The 12,889-nt window shown below is 44.1% G+C and overlaps 1 protein-coding gene across 1 annotated transcript; it reads left to right on the top strand.

Annotated features, from left to right (window-relative positions):
• The first annotated feature begins 128 nt into the window (after nucleotides 1-128).
• On the top strand, nucleotides 129-2,609 carry NDUFB11 (NADH:ubiquinone oxidoreductase subunit B11). The gene is made up of 3 exons (XM_037062359.1): nucleotides 129-597; nucleotides 2,090-2,220; nucleotides 2,385-2,609. The coding sequence occupies exons 1-3, from the start codon at nucleotides 391-393 to the stop codon at nucleotides 2,506-2,508; spliced, it is 462 nt and encodes a 153-aa protein (XP_036918254.1). The 5' UTR covers nucleotides 129-390; the 3' UTR covers nucleotides 2,509-2,609.
• Nucleotides 2,610-12,889: the final 10,280 nt, after the last annotated feature.

The raw sequence follows: 12,889 nt of genomic DNA, 5'->3' as shown, positions 1-12,889 counted from the left end.
TTAAGCTTGGCTTCCTTCAAAGATGAAAGACAAACGGAAGCTCTGCCCCTTTCCCCAGAGGGCAAGGGAAATTTGGTGTGATTGGCTGGAAACTGACCCCTCTCCCCGACAAATGTCACTGCTTTCTTCTCCGCAAGGAGCAGACCGCTCAGGCGGAACTTCCATAGCTTGACTAAGAGGATCGAGAAATTGTTGCTCCAATGCAGCTGTGACAGAGGGAGGAAAGAGGGCTGCTCAGCGCCTTAACTCACTTGAAAACAAAATATAGACAGATCCGAGACCTATTTAGTGCGGTGGGAGTGGGGCGACAATTATCCCGTTCGGGCCAACTGCAGCTGCGCAGATTCGCATTTCCGTCCCCGCCCCTGAGAGCCTGCCGAACGACCTGTCATGGCGGCTCGCCTGTTGGGTTTGTGCTCTCGCCACCTTTTGGCAGCAGCGGCGACGCGAGGGAGCTTAGCTCTCCGCGTTCGCTGGGAATCCAGCTCCGCCAGGGCTGTGATAGCCCCGTCCACTGTGGTGGGAAAGCGGGCACCGGAACCGACTATGCACTGGCAGGAGGACCCAGATCCGGAGGACGAAAACTTGTATGAGAAGGTGAGACAGAGGGGAAACGGGACGCCAGTAGGGTCAATCGGGGGCTGGCGGCGGGACCGTTAAGGACTTTCTTAGGCAGTTGATGATTGCGCAGCTGGTGAAGTCGTTAAAGACTTGGGTATTTTGCCTAGCTTATTTTCTTCCTTTCTCCCGTGTTATCTTCGGTTCAGAGCCAGAGGCGACACTGGCTTTATTTTGCAGATGGGTACCAGTGGGTAGTGCTCAAAACACTAGTAGCAAAATAGTGTAACAATAGTACTAAACACTGATAGGACGCTTGCTTGGTGCCAGTGTTCTAAACAATTTTTATGTATGTTAACTTATCGGATCCTCAAAACAACTCTACACCGTATGTACTATTAGTATACTCATTTTACAAAAGAGGAAACTGAAGCACAAAGATGCGCAGAGGCTTGCCCAAGTTCGCATAACTGAATGTGCGATAGAACAGTATTTGAACTTAGCAGAGGCTCTGAAATCAGAATGCCTGGGTTGGAATACAGGCACTGGCAGTTACTTGCCTGTGTGACCTTGGGCAATTGACTTAACCCCTTGGTGCCTCAGTTTCTTTGTAAAATAGGGGAAAGTATTAGGACATCTTTTAAAAAATAAAACACTGCACTGCCTCGTGTAATTAAATAAGTCAGAATGCTCAGAACAACATCTGACACTTAATAAGTACTCAGCATTAGAAGGTGTTAATTATTATTGCCACTTTCCACTCACTGGGATATTGTGAAGTTTGTGTATGTGAAAAGCCCAGCACACAAGAGATACTTCATCAATATTAGCCTCATTCATTCATTCATTCATTCATTTTTTAAAATATGTATTGAGAGCCTACTGTATGCCAGGTACAGTTCAGGGCCCTGGGGGTTCAGCAGTGTGGGAATCAGACAAAGCTCTTGCTCTTGTAGAGCTTATATGATAGTGAAAAACACAGAAAATAAATATGTAAAATATTTGAAAATGATAATTTAGAGAAGCAACTGATAATATAACAATGTGATATAGAGGGTCTGGGGGATGCTACTTTGGTAAACAAATGCTAGAAAGAATGTTAAGCAGGATAAGTGGATTGAGAGTGTCTTGGAGATAGGGAGTAATTTTATTGGGTTGAGCCTTAGGAAATGGCTGATATTCATCCATTTATATGTATTAAAATGGCAATTTCCTATAGTTCAATTTCATAGCCAAGGTGACTAGGGAATGCCTCTTAAGAGAAGTGATGATGAGGCCAAAACTTTGAATGAGGAAGCAGATACAGTCATGATGAGATTTGGGGAAAAGGCTTTCCAGGCAGATCGAACAGCAAGTGCAAAGGCCCATGGTGGGAAGGAGCTTGACAAGTCCTAAGAACAGAAAGAGAGAAGCTTAGGGAGGAAGGGAAGATTGGTCCCAGGTGGAATTGAAGACCAGCTCATGCAGGGTCAGCATAAGGCTTTGTGGAATAGTAGGAAGCCCTTATTGACCTCTTCTTCTTATTCCATAGAACCCAGACTCCCACGGCTATGACAAGGACCCTGTTATGGATGTCTGGAACATGCGGGTTGTCTTCTTCTTTGGCTTCTCTATCGTCTTGGTCTTTGGCAGCACCTTTGTGGCTTATCTGCCTGACTACAGGTGCATAGGGTATCCAAGAGAATGGGATGGGTGGGGGGCAGAGGTAAGGATGGAGATCAAAACCAGGAATCCTGTCCCACACCATTAAGGAGTGGGGAGCTAAGGTAGGGACTGATATCCGGTTGAGGCTTCCTCATGTCTTCCCCCCATGCTGCTGTCTCCAGGATGCATGAATGGGCCCGCCGGGAAGCTGAAAGGCTTGTGAAATACCGAGAGGCCAATGGCCTTCCTATCATGGAATCCAACCGTTTTGACCCCAGCAAGATTCAGCTGCCAGATGAGGACTGATTGGATGCCCAGTGGGGTTCAAGAAGCACCACCTTCTTTACTCCCTGCCTGCCATTCTGCCCTCCTCTCAGAACACCTTATTAAAGGGACTGAAATTCTGACTGGCTGGTGTTAATTTTGTTGTGGGGGGAATCTGGAAGTGGGGGTGTCAGGCCTTAGAAGGGCCACTGCTACCTTTTCTGGGTGTTCTGGTTATCGCTGTATAATATACATCCTAAAACTTAGTAGCTTAAAACAACAATTTAGTATTATCTTTCATGGTCCTGTCATTGATTGGGCTCAGTTAGGTGGTTCTTCTTAGGGCCAAATGGTGGCTGGTGCTGGATTCATTTGAAAGGTCAGCTAGGCTGGACATTCAAGGTAGCTTCTTCACTCGCATGTCTGGCACTCCTGTTCTTCCAGGTGGCCTCTGTCTCCAGAAAGTTTGTAACAATGTAGATTAGTTTGGTCTAGTTTGATACACCATTTAAGCACATTGATACATTTCTGCATCTGACTTTTATGCAACAGGATGTTTGTGACATGGGTCTCCATTATTACATTATCAGTAGTTTGCCCATCTTCACTGCTGTGTTCTCTTCCCATTGTGTGAATAGAACACACTCCATCCATTCTTGTGTCAGTGGGTATTTGGGTATTTTTCTCTCTGAGGCTATTAAGAATAATTCTTGGAGTGACTGAAGCTGTGAGTGAGAAGCCGGTGGCCATAGGTCCCTATTGGAAAGTCCCAGCCAAGCTGCTTCAACTGCACAAAGATGGACTTTATAATGGGTTGCACCATGGGCATGGTGGCCTGCATCTTTTCCTGTCTCAGGATCGGAATGCATGGTCAAGAGCTGATGGGCAGCATCAGGAAAATCATGATGCAGAGTGGCAGCACCTTTGGCACATTCATGGCCATCAAGATGGGCACCTGATTCTAATCAAGGTAATGGTTGCCCTCATCTACTCGATTTTGTAAGCCCCAGCCCATGTACTATAATAAAAAGACTGAGTAAAAAAAATTCTGTGAACATTCTCATACACATCTTTTGATGACTATATGCACTCATTCCTCTTGGGGAAAAATCTAGGAATGGAATTGCTAAGTCATGGGGTAGACAGGTGATCAGCCTTAGTAAAGCATGCCAGTTTTTCCAGCTACACTTTCTTTCCTTTGTGGTAAATGCTACATCTTTGCCATCATTCCCCATCGTTTTCATGGTGGCCATTTTGGTGAACAGCGGACCTTCTAAGGACCACATTGGGATGAAGCAGTGGGAGTTGAGTTTGTCCTGTGTGTCAAGCCCCAACAGTGTATCAGCACTGACAGATGCCAGGATCTCTGTCCTCAGAAATTTCCAAGGGTGAATATGGTGGCTGGTGTGTGTGGTCAGAGAGCATAAACAATGCTTTCACCCTACTGTTTGACCACAAGGATATTCGAACCTTGATATTTTAAACCCAGCTTTGCTCTAGCAGCATAACAGATAACCTTCATCCTTCCATCTAATAGAGCATTTATTATGTGCAAGGCCCAGTGAACAAGACAGCCCCTGTAACAGACACTGTCAGTTCCCTGTCCATGTCCTGGCTGCCTTACTGCTCCAGTGTGCCACTGGCCAACTGCCAACTTCCAGGGTCTGCATCTCTTCACTGGAAATCTTCCTCTCATGCTGCCTGCAGGCCTGACAGGCTGGGAAGGCTAGGAAATGAACATCCCCTGGCAGCCACCCTCAATCAATGACTGATGAGAGTTAGTAGGTATGTACCCTTGTCCCTGTGTCCCGTATATGGGATGTCTCCATGGTGGGTGTTCTCCACTGGCCCCCAGTGGGAACATGCTCCAATTGCCCACAATGCTAAGTCGCTTAATGATCTTCATCGTCTCACTTCCCCACTGTCAACAGGTGCTTCCTGGGTCACGTCTCACATAAGCTACTTGACTTTAATAACTGTCTGAGGGTCAGCTTCTGGAGGGATCTGAACTAAAATATTTTCTGTTCTTGGAATTTACCTTAAGGTGGTGGATAAGACAGAGTTCACAAGCACAGAAAACACATGACGTAAGTTCCACCAGAATGCCAGTGTGGCTGGAATATTGTGCTTACTGGAATTACTGGAATCTTCCAGGATAAGAGTGGTCAGGGATGAGTTTACAGAGGTGGTTGTAGGTCATAACCCTAAGGCCCCATGGGCCATGCTTAGGAGTTTAGATTTTACGCACTACACCAAGTTGACCAGAAGCTCACTAAAAGCCTAGCTTAGCAAAGCCTGTCTCAGACAACTCTGGACTGTCTAAGGGGGATTGCTGACAGTTTTTCTCATAGATTACCAAGGAAATAAAAACAAACTATCTTACCAGCTTCACAACAACTACTGCTGGTAGTCATACGCACCACAGAATAAACTGACAGTAGCTAAAACTAAACTTTAAAATATGTTGAGGGAGAACTGATGGAAGGATCCCATGTTCTCAAGAAAACATGAACCTGCGGTTTTGATCCTGAAAAATTAGACTTGGTGAAAACTAGCCGCAAATGAAGCTCAGAATGACAGGAAAACTACTCATTCAGCAAATATTTACGGAGTACCTACTGGGGTCAGGCACTTTTACAGGCAGTAAGGATACAGCAGGGAAAAACATTTAAAATTTCCATCCTGGTAGAACTTATATTCTAGCAGATGAGAAATATGTGATAAATAAGGCAACAAATCACATTATTTGCATTAAATTAAAAATAAAGCCAGAGCCCTGGCTGGTGTAGCTCAGTGGATTGAGCACAGGCCTGCGAACCAGAGGATCGTGGTTCGATCCCCAGTCAGGGCACATGCCTGGGTTGCAGGCCGGTTCCCTGCAGGCCAGTTCCCAGCAGGGGATGCGCAAAAAGGCAACCGTACATTGATGTTTCTCTCCCTCTCTCCTTCCCCTCTAAATTTAAATAAATAAATAAAATCTTAAAAAAAAATAAAGCCAGTATGGGGGATCAGAAGTGCAGGGTGGAAGAAGCTTGTATTTAAACAGGGAGTCAGTTTAGGCCTTGTCGAAAAGTGATTTTTTAAAGAAAAAAATGAAAAAAGTGAGAGATTAGCTGTAAAGATGTAAGAGCATTTCTAGGATAGGGAACAACCTATATCGTCCCTTGCGCAAAAATGTGCCTGAGCCCGGCCAGTGTGGCTCAGCTGGTTGGGACATCATGCCATTCACCAAAACATCGCAGGTTTGATTCCCCTCTTGGAGCTGACTTCTCTTGTAGGAGACAGGTAATAAATGTGAAGAATAGCAATTTGGGGTAATGATAATTTATAGATTAGTAAAATGTGGAATACGGTGATAAGTGTTAAGGAGAAAAATAAAACAGGAAAGGGTATAGCACACGTGCGTGTGTGTAAATTTTAGCAAGAGTGCCTAGCAAAAAGGCCTCAGTGAGATGACATTTGAGAAAGAGCTAGAAGAAATTTCTAAATGAAGAGAGAACTTTGAAACAAGGGCCATGATTGCTAGAGGGCACAGATTCTAGAGCCAAAATACCTGCGTTCAAATCACCGTCCCCTCCGTACCGAATGGGTTGCCATTTTCCTCCTCTATCAGTTGGGGCTAACAACATCAACTACCTCCTAAGGATACTGAGAAGATTAATCTGAACTTGTAACATTACCTGATACAGATTAGGTGTTTATAAGTGTTGGTAGAATGAATCCTCATTAATATTAAAGTAGGGACTATTGAAGTTTTTAAATAAGTGGCCTAACAATGAAATTATGGTAAACCATGGTTTGGAGGATGTTCAGATTTCGGATTTGGAGTAGAAGGTAGTTTTGGAACCCTGCCAGTCACTACTGAGAGGTTTGGGATCTGGTATTGAAAGAGGTGGTTTCTGAAGACAAGGTTTGAAAACCACTTAGGCCAGTTAAGGCCTTAAGTAGTAGTTGTCAGAAAAGCTGCAGGACTCTGGAAGTCAGTTGTATCAGAGGCAGAGAGGCTCTGGGGAACTTTGCCAGGATCAGAATGAGGATCCGGGGTCTCAGCTGAAGTTTAGGAAAAGAGCAGCCATTAGCACGAGGTATCAGAGATGCACCTCTAGAGACCCTGAAACGCTATAGCCTTGTCTTCCTATTCTCTTTCCAACTCCCTCACCTCCTTCAAGTTTTTGCTAAATATCAGCTTCTCCAAGAGGACTGCCTTATTTGAAATCCCGACCCTGCCTTATTTTTCATTCTCTACACTTATTATTGTTGAGGTTTTTTTCCCCTCTATAGCACACACAGACTGCTTCAGTCCATTGTCCTTTTAGTTATGGTCATGCTACTGGAATTAAACAAAAATAAACCGGGCTGCTATTTTAATGAGGGGGGAAGAGAGAGAGAGAGAGAGAGTGGAGGAGAGAAGGAGAGAGGAAGGGGAGGAGGAAAGAAATCTTCAGAAACCCTAAACCCATTAAGATAAGGCATGCGCGTGTGTGCCTGGGTGTGTCCGTGTAGATTCAAACAGATTCCATCTAAACCAAAAATACTCTGCGCACACCATCCAGCCCCTGCTGCAACGAAGATTCTAAGTCATATCAACTCTGGACCACCATTTTTCTCACCTAGAATCCACTTTCTCCCTTTCCAGAAAATTCCACTCACCTTGCAAAGTGACCTCTTTGGGGAAAGCTTTCATTTTGAAAAAACAAGCTCAGATAGGTCAGTTTCAGATCTGATGCTGAAAAAGATTTTTGATTAATAAGGTTTATCATTTCTAGTTTAAATTCTATTTTGCCTGACATAAACATAGCTGCACCTGCTTTTCCGCCCACCATTTGCTTGAAATACTTTTTCCATCCCTTCACCCTCAGTACATACAGGGTGGGACAAATGTGGGTTTACAGCTGTGAGTATGTGAATCACAGAGTTTATTCTTGCATTGTTATTTATTAATTATTGTATTATTTTCCATATGTAAACCTACTTTTACCCCACCCTGTATGTGTCTTTAAGGCTAAAGCGAGTCTCTTGTAGGCAGCATATTGTTGGGTCTTGTTTTGTTTTTTTAAATCTATTCAACCATTCTATGCCTTTTGCTTGGATAATTTAACCTGTTATGTTTAAGGAAATTATTGATAGATAAGCACTTACTCTTGTTATCTTGTTAATTGTTTCCTGGCTGGTTTGTAGATCCGTTGTTCCTTGTTTCTTCTGCTGTCTTTGTGTGTGCATGTGTGTGTTGTGACGTCTTTTAGTATCAGCATGCTTTGACTTCTTTATCATGCTCTTTCATGTAATTACTACAGGATTTTCCGTTGTGGTTACCATGAAGCTTAAAGTATCTTAAAATTATAACGTCTTAATATAAGTTGGTAACAATTTAATTTCAATAGCATTCCTAAACTCTACACTTTTACTTCTCCTCCCCCTCATAATTTAGGTTATTTTAAAAATATTTTATTTATCTATTTGTAGAGAGAAGTGAAGGAGGGGAGAAAGAGAGGGAGAGGAATATCAGTGTGTGATTGCTTCTCCTGCACCCCCTACTGGGGACCGCCCGTAATGTGTCCTGACAGGGAATTAAACCATCGACCCTTTGCTTCACAGTCCGGTGCTCAATCCACTGAGCCATACCAGCCAGGGCTAATCTAGTTTTTGAAAATATATAATATATTTTATTGATTATGCCATTACAGTTGTCCCATTTCCCCCTCTTCGTTCCTCTGCACCCTGCACACCACCTCCCATCCACATTCCCCCCTTTAGTTCTTGTCCATGTGTCATAAGTTCTTTATCTTCTACATTTCCCACACTACTCTCCCCCCCCGTCTATTTTCTCCCCACCATCTATGCTACTTATTCTCTGTACCTTCTCCCCCTCTCCTCCTCCCACTCCCCTGTTGCAAACCCTCCATGTGATCTCCATTTCTGTGGCTCCACTCCTATTTTAGCTGTTCACTTAGTTTGCTTTTGTTTTAAGTGTGGTTGTTAATAACTGTGAGTTTGCTGTCCATTCATTGTTCATATTTTTTATCTTCTTTTTCTTAGATAAGTCCCTTTAGCATTTCATATAATAAGGGCTTGATGATGATGAAATCCTTGTACTTGACCTTATCTGAGAAGCACTTTATGTGCCCTTGCATTCTAAATGAAAGCTTTGATGGATAGAGCAATCTTGGATGTAGGCCCTTTCCTTTCATGAATACTTGGAATACTTCTTTCCAGCCCCTTCTTGCCTGTAAGGTCTCTTTTGAGAAATCAGCTGATAATCTGATGGGAAGTCCTTTGTAGGGGACTGTCCCCTTATCTCTTGCTGCTTCTAGAATCCTCTCCTTCATTTTAGTCTTGGCTAATGTAATTATGATGTGCCTTGGTGTGATCCTCCTTGGGTTCACTTTCTTTGGGATTCTCTGAGCTCCCTGGACTTCCTGGAAGTCTATTTCCTTTGCCAGATTGGGGAAGTTCTTCTTCATTATTTGTTCAAATAAGTTTTACACTTGTTGCTGTTCCTCTTCCCCTTCTGGTACCCCTATAATTCAGATGTTGGAACATTTAAAGATGTCCTGGAGGTTCCTAAGCCTCTCCCCATTTTTTTTGAATTCTTGTTTCTTCATTCTTTTCTGTTTGTTTTTTTTTTGTTTCTTCCTTCTGGTCCACACCATTGGTTTGAGTCCCAGTTTTCTTCCCATCACTATTGGTTCCCTGTGCATTTTTCTTCATTTCACTTAGTGTAGCCTTCATTTTTTCATCTGATTTGTGACCAAAATCAACCAATTCTGTGAGCATCCTGATCGCCAGTGCTTTGAACTGTGCATCTGATAGGTTGGCTATCTCTTGGTCACTTAGATGTATTGGCTCTGGGGCTTTGATCTGTTCTTCCATGTGAGCCATTTATTTATTCATTTATTTTTTGTCTGGTCGCACATGTTACATATGAGGGGCAGAGCCTTAGGTATTCACCAGTGTGGGGCAACCCACTGGCTGGGTTGTGATGCTGTATGTGGGGGTGGGGTCAGAGAGGGAACAGTGGTGCTTCTTCTGCTCTTTTTCAGATTTCAGTCACTTTCCCTACTACCCACAAGCAAATTGGGCCCTTCTAGTGCTAGTTCCTGGGTGGGTGGGCTTGTGTACATTCTAGGACCCTGTGAGTCTCTCCAACAAACTCTCCTGTGAGGCGGGGAGTCTCTCCTGGCACCTCACCCCCACAAGTGGTTTCAGTTGGTGCTTTTAGGCTTTATGTCCCATTGCTGGGGCCCTGGGTTGTGTGATCTGTCTCGCTGCCCATTTTTGCCTGATTTATCTGCACTCCAATGTGTGACCACGGTCAGCCAATCACCTTGCGTGCTTCACTGGGTCTGCCTATTGCCACCCAGCACCCAGGTCTGCTAGCCCCATGCCACCCACGCTCCCATGTCTGCCAGCCACCACCTTTTCCTGTCTTGACCCCTCTCCACAGGCCGCAGACTGCACCCCTCTTACCAGTCTGGACAGATGGTTGTCAGATTTCCATACAGTTCAATTTTCTGTCTGGTCTGGTTGTGTGTTTGTTTCTAAATAATTGTTGTCCTTAATTTTGGTTGTGAGAGGAGGCACAGTATTTGCACCTACGCCTCCATCTTGGGCGCCCTAGGTTGTTTTTTAAAGTAGCATTTCTTTTTCTATCAAATCCTTTTTTAAAAAGATTTTATTTATTTATTTTCAGAGAGAAGGGAAGGGAAGTGGAAAAAGAGAAACATTGATCAGTTCCTTTTGCTGGCCCCCAATGGGAGACCTGGCCTGCAGCCCAGGCGTGTGACTTGGAATGCAACTGGGGGCCTTTCACTTTGTTGCAGGATGCTCAACCCACTCAGCCATGTGGGTCAGGGTGAATTTAGGTTAGTGATGTACAGTATATATATATATATATATATGATTATTAGTAATGGTTATTTATATTATACTTAATTTTTAACTTTTAAACTAGAGCTGTAAGTGAATTATGCACTACCATTACCGTATTACAGAATCTTACAGAAAACACAAAGATAGAAAATTTAAATACATGTATTTTTCTCTTAAAGTTTTTATTTCATTTTTTCCTGAAAACCTTAAATATATTTTTTAAAAGCCACGCACATGCATACACGCGGGTAAAATTTCCCACACTGAGATTCAACTTAGGCTGTTTGAGCGAAAGGCAATACTGAGGGTGAGATGAGAAAGTAGGGGCGCTTTGACTTGATGTTGAAAGTGTTTTGCACCTGCCCCCGGGTTTTTGTTTTCCCTAACGCGCAGACCACTTTCCTGCTGCTCACTTGCAGTCAGGGAAATCAACATTGCTCCCCGCCTCCCTTCCCTTCTTCCTGTGTGAGACTGGACCTGCAACCGACACCTTAAAAGGATCAGTAGAGAGCAGAGGGGATGGGCTCAGAGCCTCTTTACAGGCCCACATGTCTGTGTGTCCTTAGATGTCCGCGAAGAAGCATAGCCAGTTGTGGCAGATCTTTTGGCCTAGGGTAAATCAGCTGGTCATCAGAGCAGCTCTGACACCTTTAGAGGATGAGCTCTCCTGCTGAAAGACAGAATCCTTGCTCCTGAGGCCCTGGCTGTGCGGAGATAGAGGACTGATTGACAAGGGCTGACGGACACAGTCAGCCTGTCAGTGAGTACTGGGCCTGAACCCACCCACTTCCCAGGACAAGGGGTGGGAGTGGGGACTTGACTGATAGCCTTTTGAACCAGTGTGAAAACGTCTGAGCTACTGGGGCTACTAAGAAGCTCTCGTCTTTTGGCAATCGGGGGGTAGGGTCTTGCTTTGACTGACAAGTTTGTCACCCAGTAAGCATGGTCGTTTGAGCTTGGGGGCGGGGCGACCGGTTACAGAAAAGGAGGGGGTCTTGTCTTTGACCCTTGTTTCACTTAACAGGGAAACCCAAGTTTCATGAGTAGTTGCCCCTTATCTGTTTTTTAAAAGGCTTATTGATACTTAAAAATTTGAAAATCACAGCTTTGGAGAAATTTAGCTTTCCCATGCTGAACAGAAACGGTGGCCTTACTGTACACCTGAATAAAGAGCAGCCCTTAGAAAAGGTGATCTGGAGGGGGCGGGCACCAGAAATAGAAGCAGTTCTCAGAGGCAGCTTAACAGCAGTTTGCAAAAAATTTGAACTTTATTTGAGGTTTGGGGGCTGAGAGACTTTGATAGAGGGTTTCTGGTGAGAGGGGTTTTGGGAAACAATGATGGGGACCTGTGGGGATCAGTAAGGATGATTAGTAGTTGAGGTCAGTTTGGGTGACTCATGTAAATACCCATAGTAAAGGCCTGCTCTCTGATGAGACCACCTGGAATTAAGGAGCTGATGGAGCTGACTGCCTTTGCCTCCTTGACATAGCAATGCACCATCAGAGACTGGACAATGTAAAAAACTATGTTTCTGATGCAGACTATTTGCATTCTGACAGTGATGCACCCAACAATAGATCAGTAGTCAAAGTATTTGATAGACATTCCGTGCTCCCTACTGTCACCAGATATCTAATATTGTTGAACATTGAATAGCTCCCTCAAAAGTGAACTCGAAAGGATTTCAGACTCTACTTCTCTCACTTCCTCCTGATCCACCCACATTAGTGAGGCAGTTTGATCACTGAATGTGACTGTCCCCAGGAAGGGGCTATCTCTTGGATAATGATCAGGACGAAAGACATGGAATATAGAGAGGTATTTTGAAAATTCAGGATTCTACCCTGCTGAGCCTGGACATGATGTGTCTTTCCTTTCCTCACAGCAATCACAGGCCATTCTAGTTGCTAACTCTCCAGGTGGCAGGTCAGCCCAAATGAGGCCCAGGAGATTTGAACTTAATTGTGGTTTAGTCACCTAGATTCTCTTGTTGGATGGACATGGTCCTAGATTGTAAACACAATGACCACTTGGTTGAGTATATTGCTCATTGAGTTTCCCTCCAGTGTCCCACACTGACTAAGATAGAAGGCATACAAAATCTGTAAGTTTTATAAAAATGCCTGACCCTTCTGGATGAAAGGTCTGGGTGCAAGTAGGGGATTATTGGATAAAAGTGAAGTTATAGGCACTGGGACAGAGCATACCAATTTCACGGCAGTGAAAGGAGTGTGCTTGGGGAAAGAACACTTTAGACCCTGAGAGGTGCAAGGTAGGAAGATGGTTAATGCTCCTTGTCCCCTAGATTGAGCACTACAACCTGATAAAACAATCATGTGGTCTCCCTGAATCAAGCAGTAAGTGCAGCTGGTAATCTGACCTGCTTCCAGTTGGTCATCACTTGCTTGGAATGACAAACAGAAAAACTCATGTGAACGTGGTCAGTACTAAACTATTCTGTTGAACCTAATGCCATCAATGTCAACTCCTAAACACTCACCTGCCTCATGCCTGTTCAAACATGTGGGCCAGCATGACCTTATTTAAATCTGA

This window comes from Sturnira hondurensis, unplaced genomic scaffold (genome assembly GCF_014824575.4).
Source record: "Sturnira hondurensis isolate 20B ecotype Veracruz unplaced genomic scaffold, ASM1482457v3 Scaffold0013994, whole genome shotgun sequence".
Classification (NCBI taxonomy): domain Eukaryota; kingdom Metazoa; phylum Chordata; class Mammalia; order Chiroptera; family Phyllostomidae; genus Sturnira; species Sturnira hondurensis.
This window is presented reverse-complemented; position numbering and strand designations above follow the sequence as displayed.